Source organism: Passer montanus, unplaced genomic scaffold (genome assembly GCF_014805655.1).
Source record: "Passer montanus isolate IOZ18808 unplaced genomic scaffold, ASM1480565v1 scaffold34, whole genome shotgun sequence".
Taxonomy (NCBI): Eukaryota; Metazoa; Chordata; class Aves; order Passeriformes; family Passeridae; genus Passer; species Passer montanus.
In genome coordinates, this window is record NW_024368152.1 from 904720 (window position 1) to 920771 (window position 16052).

The following is a 16052-nucleotide window of genomic DNA, read 5'->3' on the forward strand; positions in this document are numbered from 1 at the left end:
TACAGTAATAATGAGAGTAGTGGAGCTGGACTGTGCTGAAGGCTCATTGATGGCTTTGAATGAACTCTGAAGAGAAATCAAATAAGTCAACACAATTTTTAGAAAGTTTAGATAATTTTACTGTCAAGATGTTTGTTTTTTTTTTTGTTTTTTTTCCCCTGTTTTTATTTTTTTGTTTGGTTTTGTTTTGTTTTGTTTCAATAAAAAATCCTGGATCCCCCAAATAGGAAAAAATTCCCAGAAAAAAGTTCAAATGTAAATCGTAAAAGTTGAGGCAATTATTAAAACCTAGTCCTGTGTTTTCATAAGACAAATAAAAGCAACTGTGGACTTTTCAACTGTTGACTTTTCAACTGTTATAAGAATATAAGTTTCTGCAAAAACATTGTCTAGGTATATACAAATACACTTACAAATTATACTTTTGTATACTTACAAAAGTATTCTGAGAGAATCGATGGCCAACCTATATCCTGCTAATATGGCTTTTTTCCTGAGAATTGAAAAGTTCTTTGTTGTCTCAATCTCAGTACCATAATAGTGTCACCAAAACATTTGCCTTCTTTGTCTTGAGGTTGAAATACTGTGCAGTACAAATCTGAAACATTTTGAAAGTTAATTTCATTCTCTTCAGTAGTTCCACTAATAGCTGATTTATGATATGTGACTACTTCTAAATGAACTTTATATAATTAGGTTCTCAATTCTCAGTAATTTTGAGAATCCCTAGTTGATTATAGCTGTATGAGTCAAGATTTTTATGAAGCTAACATTAGGAATACAAATTGGATTAGTGATATTACAATGGTAAGCTTTTTCTCACAATAAAAATAGCTGTGAAGGAAAGAACGTGTAATATATTATCATTAAAAACACATCCATCTATTGGAGGGAAAATAAAGAAGACAATAAAGTAAAAAATATCCTATTTCAGAAAAGTCCAAAAGGAGCAAGTAATAATTAATTGGGTTTCAGATTTAAGAACTATTGTTGGACAAATACTGTGGTTAAAATATATATTTTTACATATACAGACACACACATATTTATGTATATCTAAAATAGAAAAAGGTATTCCTTGATAAAGGATGAAAGGAAAAAGAGTCTGTTGTTCACTTAGATTAAAATAAACTAAATAGAGAGATGCAGAGCTGATGTTTTTGAGAAAAAATAGCAAAGAGAAATTGATTTTGTTGTTATCCATACCTTCAGAGGTAGCAAGCAGTTCTGTTATAATTTCTTATCAGCCTCTGATGTTCAGACAAATACTGTTTCATAAGTTTCAGGAAGAGAAAAAGATACCATATTTATCCATAATTGCAATTTAAAACGTAAAATTAAAAATACATTTTCCAATAATTTTTCTTACTGATTTTACATTACATGATAAAATGAGAATATTTTCCTTAGATCCACCCTATAGTATCTAGTTTTTACAGTGATGTAGTAAATTCCTGCCTGAGCAATTTTATTCACTTCCAGAATAATCTGATTTTGTGCAGTATTTACATTGAGATGAAATTTGGAAAAAACCTTTATTGTAACTAGACAAATACGAAGTCAGAGAGTGTTTCAGGAAAAGCAGATAGGAAAGCAGACACTGTGAAATTTCTTACATGATAATGCAGGACTAGTAGATCACACCCAAGAGATTTAAGGACACAGATATAAGTAGTTTTAATGCAGGACTAGTAGATCACACCCAAGAGATTTAAGGACACAGATACAAGTAGTTTTATATATCTCTGTGTGTGTGTGTATAGATATATATTTACACACACATATATCTATTAAGGACACAGATACAAGTAGTTTTATGTGTGTGTGTGTGTGTGTGTGTAGATATATATTTACACACACATATATCTGCATTTAGATGTTCTGGTGCAAGCATGTGGCAGCAGGTATGGAGGGACCTGATAAAAAGTGAAAAGATGCCTTTGAAATAAGGGGCCTTGAAGCTGGGAACAAGTAAAATAATGAGATGACCAGCGCAATGAAAACATAGCAGAGGTATCCAGGATGATGCAGTAAAGCCAAATAATGGAAAACAAAACTTCAGCCTGACCATAAGGAATGTGAGCAAAGTTAAGATGGGAGAAAGATTCATTTATTAAAATGATTATCAAACCTCAGAGGCAGTCATAAAAAGATGAATTTAATAAATGCCCATAGAGTTCTGAGACTAAATGGATTAAATTTACTAATTTTTTTTAACAAAGTGAAATTTTCAACAATAAGTAATTTGGTCTCAAAGAATTCAGCCTTTTCACTTTTTTTCTTTAAAATTAGGACTTTACTGTTCATTTGTTGTAGACTTTTACTTTAAGGAACCATTATCAGCTTCAAAAACATATTCTCAAGTGAAGGATAATCACTGGAAAACAATTTAGGATACTTAACTGAAAAAGAAGATAATATTTACAAGATATCCTGAAGACTGATATTTTATTTTTTGGGAGAGAGAGTATGAGATTACTGCTGATTAATTTTTGAACTTTTAATTTAACTGTCTTCTCTTAAAACCATGATTTTGCATTAAAAATGTGTTAGAGTTGAGGTTTTGATTATAAGTTAGCTCAAGTACAAACCATCAATTCAGAAAATAACTTTTCTGCCAGCGTAGCAAATAATTAGTCCATAACTATTTCTGTATTATTTGAAGTATGTAACTTTTTTGAATAATAGATCAGATAGCCCTTCCAGAGTGGATGGAGAAGAAATAGGTATTTATAATATAACAAACTGATGTGATAGAATAAATAATTAAAGGTTACTAAATAAAGCAAAATGTTTACAAAATCAAAACAACCAGTGCAAGATTACCCATCTGAGTCCAGTAGTCTCAGGGCCCATAACTGCAGGATGACCCCACTGAGGTCTACTTAGATCAAGCTCACTGGAATCTCAAAGTTAAAATGTTCGAAGTAGTGCTGCAGGTGAAATGGTTGCCCAAGGGACCCTAAACAAACTGCAACAATTTTTGTGTTTCTATTTTGCACATGCTATTAGCTTCATGTTAGAAATATGATAATTTAATATATGTAAAATAGATTCTGTTTTGCTACACCACAATAATTTCTTAAATTTTAACCAATCCCCCCTAAAATTCTACTTAGAGAGCAATCCAAATTATTTTGAAGTGCCCTTTGACAACCATGTAGATAGAAATAAAATTAATCTTAGAAGCATGGTCTAATGAGTCTTTAATTTATGTGAAGTTGATCAACAGCAAGAGAAGAAATTGAGAAAGGGAGGCACACTGATTAGAGCACTTAACTGAGATGCAGTACATCTGGATTCAAGTGATGATAGAAAAAACCCCAAGCAACTTCTAGCAAGTTTCTATTTTTTATAATACAGAAAAGAAACAGAGGTGTTGGCTTTTACCTATTCAAAACAAAGTCTGTAAAAACCTAAAATATTAAAGAAGATAAGGAAGTAGAGGTGTATATTTTGATGGTTAAAGAGCTGTCTGCCTGTTGGAATTAAATTCGATAAATGAGCTATCAGATGAATGCATAATGCTACATTATTGTAACACTTTGTGATGTGTTTGGTCATTCTGAATCTGCAATTTAGCAGCTTGACAGTTGACAATGACAGGCTAAAATTTTATTTTAAACTTTTCATTTATATACTTGTTTCTATGTTTTTGTCACTAAGACATTTTAACATGGTAATTAAAGTCCCATTTAAAACAGCTATTACCAAATTTCTCGTAGTAACCTTTTTTAAAATATACAGAGCATGTGTTTGTGAAAGTAGTCATTCATCATTATTTCATAGATGCGTTCTCTAAAGATTTTTTTAAATGAAGTACAATTATCTCCTTTCTCACAAACAAGCTACAGAAAAATGCCATCTAAAAAAGAATTAAATACATTTTAGAATCATAGAATGTCTCAAGTTAGAAGGGAACCATAAGGATTCTTGACTCCAACTCCCGGAAGGCCTAAAATTAAACCACATGGCTAAGGAAGAGCAATACTGCAACACTCCTTGAGCTCCAACCAGCCTGTGTCATGAGCATTTCCCTGGGGAGCCTGATCCAGTGTGCCAGTGAAGAGCCTTTCCTAATGTCCAGCCTGAGCTTCCTCTGACACAGCTCCATTCTGTTCCCTTGTGTCCTGTCCATGGTCACCAGGCAGAGGTCAGCACCTCCCTCTCTGCTGCCTGCCTGGAGCATTGCAGAGGGTCATGAGGCCATTCCTCAGCCTTCTCCAGGCCGAAAAAGGCAAGGGTACTCAGCCACTCCTCCTAAGTCTTGTCCTTAAGACCTGCTCTGCACACACTTTGATAGTATGATGTCCTTTATAGACTGAGACATCCAGAACTGCACACAGTACCTGAGGTGGGGTCATTCCAGAGCCATGCAGAGTGGGACAGTCACTCTTGCCCAGCTGCTGATACCCGGTGTCTCCCAGGACACGGCTGGCCCTCCCGAATGCCAGGGCACTGCTGACTCACGTTCACCTTGCCATCAACCCAAACTCACAGATCTCTCTTCATGGATGTACTCTCCAGCCTCAATAAAGGTAGAACTTTTTTCAGAGAAGCTTTTAATAAGGCTTGCTAAATAATTTAGGCCCATGGTTCATTTAGAACCCTCTAAGGCTGCAATTTTCTTTAATTGATAAGACTTGTAAAATGTGACTCAAAATGACAATATGTCATTTGATGATGATTCATAAAATATCACTCAAGTTTTTAATTGCACCTATGCTATTGCTAGTGATAGATAAGGAAATGACTACTAATGACATAAGAAGAAAAAATTTTATTACTATGAATTTTATGTACTTTAAATCACCACTATGTTTTTATCACTTATGTTCAAAGAGTAGTGTAGTAATGTGATTTTCCACATGAAGAGGTTTCAATATAAACTTCAAGTGGAAAAGACAATTCAAATATTTAAATTCAAATTCTAAGTTAATTTGCAAGATTTTTAATAAATTTTGAAAGGTTAGGTTAGTATTAATGTTTTTTTGCTTTGTTTTGTTTCGTTTTTATTGTGCAATAAATGCTATTTCATTTGCCTAAACATTTTATTATGTGGTGTATTAAAAAAGGCACATAGAATAGAGAACATTGCACTCTGGAAAGCATTTGTGTGGTGACAAGAGAAAAGTCCTGTAAAAAATGATTGAATGTTCAAAAGGTACCTAACCAATTTGAAGGAAGTTTTCTAAGATTTTGGTTTTGTTCTTACTTCATCCTTGGCTATCTGCTCATCAAGGCGTGCATCTCACTTGTACCAAGATTCATTTATGCAAAATACAGATTACTAAAATGGTAAGATTATTATTTTTGGTGAAATTACTCTTTCTAGCTTGAAGAAAAATGAAAGGTTTTTCATTGACTTCCATAGTGGTACTTCTCATTTTTTGCATGCATAAACTTGATGGATATGTTTATCTGTTTTATCTAAGCTACACATCTATACAGTATACATATTTTTTGTCAAGTAGTGCCAGCCATATGTTTTTTGCATGTGTACTTTATATGAGATGCATATTCTCTAAATTCAGAGCACTTAATTCCTGACTACTGAGAGATCCAAATGTTTGTAGCTTTATACTTCAAGTAGTCGTTTATGCTGATACAAACAGCACTTTGTGCAGTTGCTTACAACTTGAAAATAACCATAAGTGTTTGGAATTAATTACTTGCACATTTTAAAATGCAATTTGTAAATCACATAGAGTTTGAATTCATGAAGCCTCAGGCACTATCTGCTATCAAATTACTGCAAGCACAGCGATGTGCTAAGATTCCCGAGCAGTAACTCTCCCAAAAGCATAACACAGAGAAGTCCATGGCTAAAACCAACAATCAGTCCAAGGAGGCCAGCTCTCTCTGGGTCCAGCTGTGTAAGACCAGACAGTTTGTGTCCTACCCTCTGAGCAGTGCAGTCACCTCCTGCCTGCCCGCACTCATTTAAGCAATTAATTATGCTTCACCATTCAGCAGTGTGATTGCCTTAGCCTGTGTGCCACTTGTGATGAAAGAAATACCCAAAGGTTTCTGCGGTCTGACCAAGCTGACCAATGTTCTCATTCTGTATCTGTGTTAGCTTGACTTTTTGCAAACCTCTTCAGAATGGTGTTGTGAATAGATTAAAAGGCTATGCATCCCTTTGGGCAGATAGCTCTGGTAGTCTGAGTTCCTCTGGCTCTCATTTGTAATGCACAGTGTATAAATTTGGATTTTTGCATGTGGTTGCCAGTAATAATAAGCCACATTTCAGCTGTAAAATTCTGAGCTTTAGAGCTCAAATATGATTCAAGGGCTCTAAAGCAGGAATAGTGAGGAGTATTGTATTTACCACTAGCATGTAACTTAAATTCAGTATAAACAGTGAGAGATGGTATAATTAAGGATACTGTCATAAAAAAAATTAACAGCAGCAGCTACTACCAAAGAGATATGGGTGACTTAGGATTTTGCTCATCTTGCTGGTTACCCTGCATGGGAAAAGTCTGCTTGCTAGCTTTCAGGAATAGAGGTAAAACTGTTATGTGTTAGGAACTGAAACTTCAAAGTGCAGGTACAGGATGTAGGGCATTAATCATTTTTTTCTTTTCTGGATTGGATGATGATCTGAAATGAAGGGCTAGAAAGTTATTTTTAAAAAATAAACTAATCACAAGCAAACAGAAAAAGCAAAACTACACCAACAACAAAAAACCCCCAAAACACACACACACACACATATAGACACACATACACACACACTGAAACTGGGAAAAAAAGAGTAATTTTAGATATTATTCAGTAACAAAACTCAATTCTCCTTTCTGATTTATTATAGATTTACAGTAGTTTTAAAATTATTTTAATCTTTGACTGTATTATGCACCAGGAAATTTTTCTCAGATACTCAGCTTTATCCGTGGTCCTTTAATTTTCATTTCCTTTCCCCCTTTCATTCCTCAACGGCACAATGGCCCTTTCAATCTACACTGTATAAAAAGCCAGAAATTGAGGAAGGAATCACAGAAATGGCCTGATTTCACCAACAAAAAAGAAATCTTTTAGGAAAGTCAATCTATTCTAGTTCTATTCCTTCATTTTAATAAAGAACAAACACTTATAAATGTCAGGGTCTAGAAAGTAAGATATGAAATTTATTGAAAAAACCTGACCTCCTCAGAAAAATTTGTGCACCAAAAAATGAAATCAATAAGGCTTTGGTAGCAAAGGTTATGTTACATTTCTGTACACTAAAATTTACTTTTGCATGTAGAACTGTAAAGATTGAGCCATTCAGCGGCTTTCTCTCTTCTTTTTAGTCAAATTAATGCTCTATACATTACTTAAACATTAAAGAAATTATTCTGTTTCTGCCTTTTTTGAAATTCTTCCTTTTACTTCTGTCACTTATTGGCTATTTAGCCCCTTTTAGTAGACTCCTTCTTCTAGTGTCCAGACCCAGTATTCTTATTCCTTTGATTCATGAATCCTTTTTTCTTTCAAATATTCCTTTAAACACACACTTTCCCTGACAGGCTTTCAATTATGATTGAGAAGAGCATCTCTACTCCTACACTTTTCTGTTGTCTTAATTAGCTATTCAGTTATTATCCTAATTAGACTATAAGTACCTTATGTTATGCACCTTGCCAAGCTATGTGTTTTAGAATCATGTTGTGCACTTATAGTATGCAAATAATACCTCATGATAGTAGCAGTAAGTAAAGTTGATAAAAGAGAAAAAAATAAAGTGCTTCTCTTCTGATCCTTCTCCTATGCAGAAATATTTTTAATTACTATTTCTTTGGTTTTCATTGCCACATTATCAAAAAGCAAAAGCCACCTGATGAATTTTTAACTTCTTACGTCAATGAATTGTATGGATGGCATATTTTCCTGGGGTTAGCAAGGAAAATATAAGACATTTGCTAAATACTTTGGCAAAATATTAAATAGCATTTAAGATTTAGGAGAAAATTCCTATGCCTTTCATTTTAAAAAATTGTTAATCATTAAAAATATACATTTTTAACTGATGATGCATGAACCTTGGAAGGTCCATCTGGCAACAAAACTTACTGAATTTATTTGTCATCTGTAAACATCCTCATTAAGGAAAAAAAAAAGGAAAAGGACAATAGACTGTTATTAATGCTTCCTAGTTTAGGATAGTGAAAAATAGAGGATTTTTTTTTCTACAGGTTGTTTTGTTTGTTTGTTTTTGGTTGTGGGGTTTTTTTTAATAAGAAATAAGTAAACAAAAATATTTGTTTGATATTTTTAAATTTGTATCACAAAGAGTCTAACTGTTCCTGTGATTTTGTGCCCAGTTCTTTTTCAGGCTTCTGTGCACACATTTGCAAAGCCAGGTTCTCCAAATCAGCTCATAATAGGTATCCCCGCTAACCTTCATTCTTGTTTGACCTGGTGCTGAAGTGACACCAACAAGGAAAAAAAATTCAGAAAATCCAAACCAAAAACCTCTGCTACTTAAAGGCCAGACAATATTCCATTCCATTCACCTGGACAATATTTTGTTTCTGTGTGTGCATATTTATGTGTCCTCAGTGAGTAGAGAAGATCTGGTTTTGTAGCAGAAACAGGGATGGTGCTTCACTTGTTTGAAGTGCAGCTTCATTAGTAATTGACATTCTGTTTGTCAGCTGAAGGAGCTTGTGGAGGGACACTACGTGGGACAAGTGGAACTATTTCAAGTCCACACTTCCCTTCTGAGTATGAAAATAATGCTGATTGCACCTGGACCATATTGGCTGAACCAGGAGACACCATTGCTTTGGTCTTTACTGACTTCCAGTTAGAGGAAGGATATGACTTCCTAGAGATCAGTGGAACAGAAGCACCATCAATATGGTAAGTCGAAGATCTTTTAAACATCTCACTTCCTGTTTTTCTTTTTTTGATACCTAACTGGAAAGATACCAGAGGATATTTAAGATATTTTCTACCTGTTAGCAATGACTGGTTTTTATCCTTCTTTTTTTGGTCCATTTCACCTTTTAGAACTGAAAAACTAAATGGTTTCCTTCTGTTTCTTTCCACATCTTTGTCCTTCCACTTATTTTCCTCCATCTGCCAGAGTTATATTTGTACTGTATCTTATCAGTGAGCATTTAATTCATGTTACATATTTGAACTTGGTATAAGAAGATTTTTTGATGTGTGTCTTGAATGATATATTATGGTATTGTACTTCAGCAACGAAAGTAGTGAACAAAAGTCAGCCTGAGTAAAGCAGGAATATATAGACAGCTAATAGATGACATCTTATGCTAAACAGGCTGTCATTCAGTCTCACTACATGTATGCATGTGTGCAAGCATTACTATCATATGTTAGCTGATGTTAAAACTGTTTGCTTAACATATTAGGGATTAGTAATTGTAATACTAAATCTATGTTCTCTGTACTAAGTAAAAGACGATAATTCTGCCTGTGGGAATGGATTAAGTTGTGGTACAGTTTTTTATAATTTCTTTGCAGCCTACATATGCAGGTTTTTCATCCTTTTCATCTCTGAGAATGTCTTGTGCATGACATATGCACCAGTGCTATAAAATTTAGCCTAGAAAAATGTAGATCTTCTCACAGATTACTAATGATTATTATCTTCAGAATGCCTTTCTAGAGATAGGAAGCAATCCCACTATTATTTTGATGTAATGACAGGCTAGATGGTGCAATATATTGATAATTGTGAAGTTTTAGCTAGCATCTGATCTTTTTAAAAATCTATCAATAAAAATGTGTGGTAACTATACTTGGCAACTGTAAAATTTTGGTTTAAAGACACATTCAGATCTATGTCACTGATGCCAAGATAATTTTTTGCCTTTTCTTTTATATACTTTTTATATAACTTTTATGTATCCTCAATATTCTTAGCATACATACTTGTAATCCCTTAAGTCCAATAACTTAGCGTAGCCTTAGTATTTTGTTAAGCCAAGAGACCAAATATCCTAAGACCTCGTAGTAGGCCAGAAAACCTGACAAATCCTATGTTAGGAAACCAAGGTACTCTCTAGAAGATATCCTGTAATTTAAAGATTTGGCCCATCCAGGGTGAAATTCCTCGGATGGAAGAATATCATGCCATTCTTCCAAGCCTCCCATTGGAGCATCTTTGTTAGATATGCTAATTTGTGAACTCTGTGAATTGTATACGCAATCTATCATGTGTGTACATTCCACCTTGGCATCATAATGATCCTTGTTAAAATACCAAGGTAAAAAACCCTTATCCTTTAGCTGTGTCTGGCACTCAATTTTTTAAGGCCATCATCACAAGACTACACTCTAACATTTCCACATGAGCAAAAGTGTAATGGCAGTGAGTGAAACAGCTTGGTATCAAATTAAGTGCTCATGTCTGACGTAAAATGTGTGAATACTCCCTTGCCTCTCACTCGTGCACAGACATGCACAACAGTCATCAAGGCAACATTTTATTCTTAGGGCTTCTGAGGATCAGAAACTGAAATCTTGAAGGGGAAGAACTAATGCAATTTTGCTACAAAACATAAATGTCTATTTGATTTTGTTTGAGAGACTCTACTAGACACTTTACAACATACTTGTGCTTTTGATTTCTGGTAGTAGATAAAATAGAATATGAGCAGAAGGCATTGGAAACATTCTTCATTGATCTCGTGCAATATTGGTCCGCTTTACATTGGAACAGAGATATAATAAGAATTTTATTTCTCCTAGAATTCAATCTCAACATTTTTTTTGTTTTCTGTGGTATGCTGGAGATCATTATTTAGCACTGGTCACTAAAACCTGGATTTATGGTGTGTTTCTAAGGTCATAGAATCATAATATAATTTGGGTTGGAAGGAAACTTAAAAGATCATCTAGTAATACCCCTCTTCTGTGATCAAGGACATCTTTAACTAGATCAGGTTGCTCAGTCCTGACCTTGAATATTTCTGGGCATAGACATCCAGCACCTCTCAGGGCAACCTTTTCCAGTGTTTCTCTACCCTCACTGTTAAAAAATGTCTTCTTTATATGTAGCCTAAATCTGCCCTCTTTTAAGCCCTTACTCCTTGTCCTATCAGATCAGGTTGTACTAAAAAAAAAAATCTGTTCTTCTCTTTCTTATAAACCTCTTTTAAGTACTGAAAAGCTGAAATGAGGTTTCTACAGAGCCTTCTCTTTCCAGGCTGAACAGCCACAACTCTCTCAGCTTTTTCCTCACATATAAGAAATGTTTAAGCTTTCATTCATTTTTGTAGCCCTCATTTTGTGCTTGGTCAAACCGGTCCATGTCTTCCCTGTGCTGAGACACAGAGCTGAATGTGGTACTCCAGGTGGAGTCTCACCAGAGCTGAGCAGAGGGGCAGAATCCCTTCCTTTGCTTGCTGGCTATGGAGTTTTTGATGCAAGCCAGGACACCTTTGGCTTTCAGGGCCACACTTGGGAGCTCATGCCCAGCCTCTCATTCAGCAGCACTCCCAAGTCCTTCTTGGCAGGGCTGCTCTCAGTCTGCTCATCCCCCAGCCTGGATTGATATGAGGGGCTGTTCAGACCCAGGTGCAGCAACTTACACTTGGCATTTTCGATCCTCATGAGTTTTCTACAGACCCAGTTCTCCTTTTTGAGCTTGTCCTGGTACCTCTGGATGGCATCCTATTGCTCAGGTGTGTCAATGTCACCACACATTTTGGTGTCGTTGGCAAACTTGCTGAGGGTGCACTTTATCCCAGTCTCCATGGCTTGGATGCAGATACCATGAACAGTAGTGGTATCAGTGCAGGATTAGTACAAGATCACTGATGAATGTCTGGAGAAGCTATGGGGACTTTCATAAGAAATGTTTAAAGGATTATTGGAAAACTTGGAATGAAGCTACACATTCAGCTATATTTAAGCCAGAACAGTTACCATAGCGACATTAGAGCCATGCTAAATGTAGTGCATTCTGTAATATGCTAAAATCAGCTGTGTGTTTAAATGGAAGTTGTTCCATACTTAAAACTAATGGTCTAGGGGTGTTATCATCTAAAATGTGACTTTTTTTAATTGCTCCCTTTCATTGTATCTGCCATTATGTCAACAGCTTTAGACATTAATTCTGTATTAGGAGCCACATATTCCATTAGCACGGTCTGGTAATTAGGATTGTTTTTTTCCCTTAAAGGAATAATTGCTGTGGAATAAGTAAAAAAAGAAACATATATGAGCACTGTAAAAGTGAGAAAGAGAACAAGAATTAAGAAAGCAATTTCAGACTGATTATTCTTTAGTGTTTCTAGTGTATGATGCAATATGTCTGGATTACCCTCTCCAAATATATCTGCAAGGTTAGAAGCAGTTCCAGCATGATTGCAGTAAAAACAGGATGGACATGGTTTTTTAAGTAAAGCAATTGAAATGCAAGAACAAGTGAAATCTAGATGCTGAAGGACAGTAATCTGGTGTATCTATAAAGTATGTATATAAGATACGTTATAGTAATTATATGGATTCTACATCTTTCTCCTATATAATTCTAATATTTTTATATTAGTATTATGCCACACATTTTTAAACCTTCTATAAGGTGTTCAGTAAATTTCTGCTTTATATAGCTGATTGTTGGTTTCTTTTTCAGTGCATTAATAAGAAAGAAGATATTTGTTTATCTTTTCTTATTTTTAAAATCACTTATATGGACCATCCTAATGGAATTAGTTTATAAAGGAGTTAAGAGATATTCCTGATTTTATGTACATGAAACAGTTAGAAGGTCTAAAGCTATTCAAGTTTCCTTTGTTTGGGGATTTTTTGGTTTGCTTTGAGTGGTTTTTGTTGCTTTTTCAAATTAGAGGGCAGTTATATACCTCTGGATCTTGTATGAATATGGGTGACCACATTTTCAATTCTGCTTTGAATCAATAGAAGTTTCAACAGGTTTTAAAAGAGGAACATCAGTGCAAAATTAATGTGAAGGACATAGAAAAGCTTTTTTAATCTGTAAATTAAGTAGAAATGTTATCAGTTAGACTATAGGTGAAAGAAATCTTTTTGAATTTGAATCATTTTCTTAGTTTGCAATTACATAAAGAATTTTAAGTGTGAAGTAAGTTTATATTGAGTTGATGAGCTATTGCTTGCAATGCTGCAAAGAGTACTTTTGAGAGCATAGCAGAAAGACTGCCTCTGTGTGAAGCCCATCTCCAAGTCCACCAAATTGTTGATCTTTTTGGTCTGAAGGGATCCTGTGTTGCTAATTATTAGAACATTTTAAAAAATTATCTGAACATTGACTATGACTTTTAAAATACTTCCAGTCATGTCCCTTTGTACATCTGTATAAGTTATATGGTACTTAAAATTAAATCAAAGTTGGATCTAAAGATAGTATTAAGAAGTATCTCAAGTATCTCAGAAATCCAGACTTTAGCTGAACACAGTTTTGAAAAAGCAATCTATTACTTAGGGAAAGCATTCTATTGAAAATATCTTAATCTTCCCCAAGTCTCCTCCTCGAGATGGAAGTTTGAGGTGTTTTATTGTTATGTGTAGCTTAGGTAAAGCTGGGTAATTCACATGAACCTAGGTAGGTCCAGCTCAGGCTTTTTCATGTAAGTCTTGCTTGGCCATAATTTTTACAAAATCATCAAATTATCTTAGACTGTTATACTGTGCATGAAAGGTGATTATGACACTAAGATAATTCTGCAATTATTATTTTTTTAATCAGGAACCATAATTTTGAATAAATTTTGTTCAAAATTTTTTTTTTCTCCTTGACCTTACAATACAGATTTTTTCTTACTGTGCTTCAATTTAAACCAAAAATTAATATCCTTCACATTTTTGTCAGTATTTGCCAATGCAGGAGAATGAACTACACTTCATACTTTTTAGTCTAAATTAATTTCCTAATACTATTTAAAATTACCTTTAAGGTTATTCTGACTTCCTTCTAAATCATTTCAATATCATAGTGAAAGGCCATAAAACTTTATGTGGATATGAGAGTGATTTGGAAGCAGCTCTAATGAATTGCTATAATCTTGGCATACAATTTGACATAAGTACCTGGAGTCATCTGAAACTCACTTCTCGTTTCTGTGTTAATGAATAACTCCTATAACAGCTGGATACTATTTTGTGTTTCTTAGCTAAATACACCAGTTCAAACACTCAGATATATTTCAAAGTACTAGGATTTCAATTTGCATGCTTTCTGTCCTGTTTATAAATCTGTTTTTATCTTAATTACCACCCTCCTTGTGAGAGGCCTAAAGCAAAGTGATGCATGAGGTAATGGAGTGGTCTAGATCACCTTTTTGATAGACACGTATGGCAGTAGATCCAGACATCTGAGCTGAGTGTTTAGCTCAGAATTACATAATTAGACAGCTGAAGAGCACCATCTATTGGTTTGCTGTGAAAAGATGTACTGCATGTGGATCACCTTCAATAAAGAAGTACTACACCAGAAAAAGGCTTGGGATGTACCTGTGCCAATATAAGGCACTATTTTTTGTTTCCTTCTCCATCAGGTGAGAAAAGATAGGCATGCAACAAGAGGAGTGTCATGGTTTGACCCTGGCACAATGCCAGGGCCCCCCATGAAAGATATATTTCCAAAATGGTTACTGTGAGATGTGACCCGGAAACAGAACAAAGCAGGCTCCCGCTTGGGGGTGGAGGGAAAAACACAACACTTTATTAATTACAATATCTAAAAAGGAACACACACAAAGCTAAGAATGAAAAACTTCCAAATACATTCCTCCTCCCCCCTCCATTTTCTCCACAGAATGAAATAACACCATAGATTTCCACCCTGTCACCATTTCTCACATAATCAATTTTCAGCCCATCATCACCCTCAAATAATCCACCCTCAAATCCATCAGGGAGAGAAGAGTTCCCCCTTGCACCATAGGCTTCCCCCGGAAGCACAATTGAAACCTCCTGTGCTTTTGTGTCACCCATGGCCCCGCCCAAAGAACATCAGCCCTCGTGACTTCTCTTCTGCCATGCCCAGTGCTCTCACCACTGAACACTGGCCAGGACTGCTTTTAGGGTTCCCTGTTCAAGGATGCTCCACCCAGTTCCAAAAGCAGCAGTCTCTCAACTTCGGTACACCAGTCCCTCCCAAGATTTCACCCCCTGGGGCCAAGGAGCCTCGTGAACAGAGATCTTCTTCACTGAGGACAGAGGGCATCTCTCATCCATCTCTGTTCTCGCCACTGCTTCACCTCTCAACTTTGGGACACCAGTCCCCCCCAAATTTCACCCCCTGGGGCCGAGGGGCCTCATGAACAGAGATCTTCCTCCCCACGGAGACAGAGGGCATCCCACACCCTCCTCAGCTGTCTCTATTCATGCCACTCCTTCACTCTTGACTCCAAGGTATTGCCTCCCCCTAAATACAGTCTCTGGGTCGCAGGAAAAAACACGGGTCTGTCCATGGCTATACAAGAAAGAGTCCAGCTCAAGGCCACTCCATCATCTCTTCCCACTAGGATTCTTCTCACCTCTTCCAATTTTCCTCACACTTGCCCATTTCGTCAGTCCATCATCTCTCTCTCCTCATTCTGATTCAGGAGGATTCAGTATTTGTAAGGTTTCCATTATTCTACCAAGGGGTTAAAATCTGCGCTCTGTCTGCCCAGGACTCCCACAGCTGCCGGGCACCTTCTCTCGCTGCATCCCCCGCTTCTGTGCAGCCAGCACAGTCTCTATCACTCTCTCCCGGGGGGGCTGCCCAGACATCCCAAGTCTCTTCCACCCCTGCACGGTCTCCTCCACCCCTGCACCTTTCGGGGCTGCGGCCCTCTCCCCACAGGCCGCATGGCCTCCCCCTCCCCCACCCAGACACAGCTGGGCAGGGGAGAGGTCCAGACTCCACTCACCAGCACCGGATTCCAAAGAGGACGTTCTCTGGGAATCCTCGGCTTTTAACCCCTGTGTGTTCTCAGAGGCGTATCCAAATCCCCAGTGACCACCACAGGTGCCAATTTCAAATCTGGTCACTGATTGGTTTGACCACAACTTTTCCAGAAACACACTTCTGGGCCAAACCACAACAGGGAGGCAGTTAAAGT

The 16052-nt window shown here is 36.3% G+C and overlaps 1 protein-coding gene across 2 annotated transcripts in view; it reads left to right on the plus strand.

The window, feature by feature from the left end:
• Positions 1-16052, plus strand: part of CSMD1 (CUB and Sushi multiple domains 1) — a 1056650-nt gene that overhangs the window by 533088 nt on the left and 507510 nt on the right. For both annotated transcript variants that reach the window (XM_039715657.1, XM_039715658.1), the window contains exon 5: positions 8643-8850. In XM_039715657.1, the coding sequence (XP_039571591.1) occupies positions 8643-8850 (208 nt within the window). The remainder of the gene's footprint in view (positions 1-8642; positions 8851-16052) is intronic.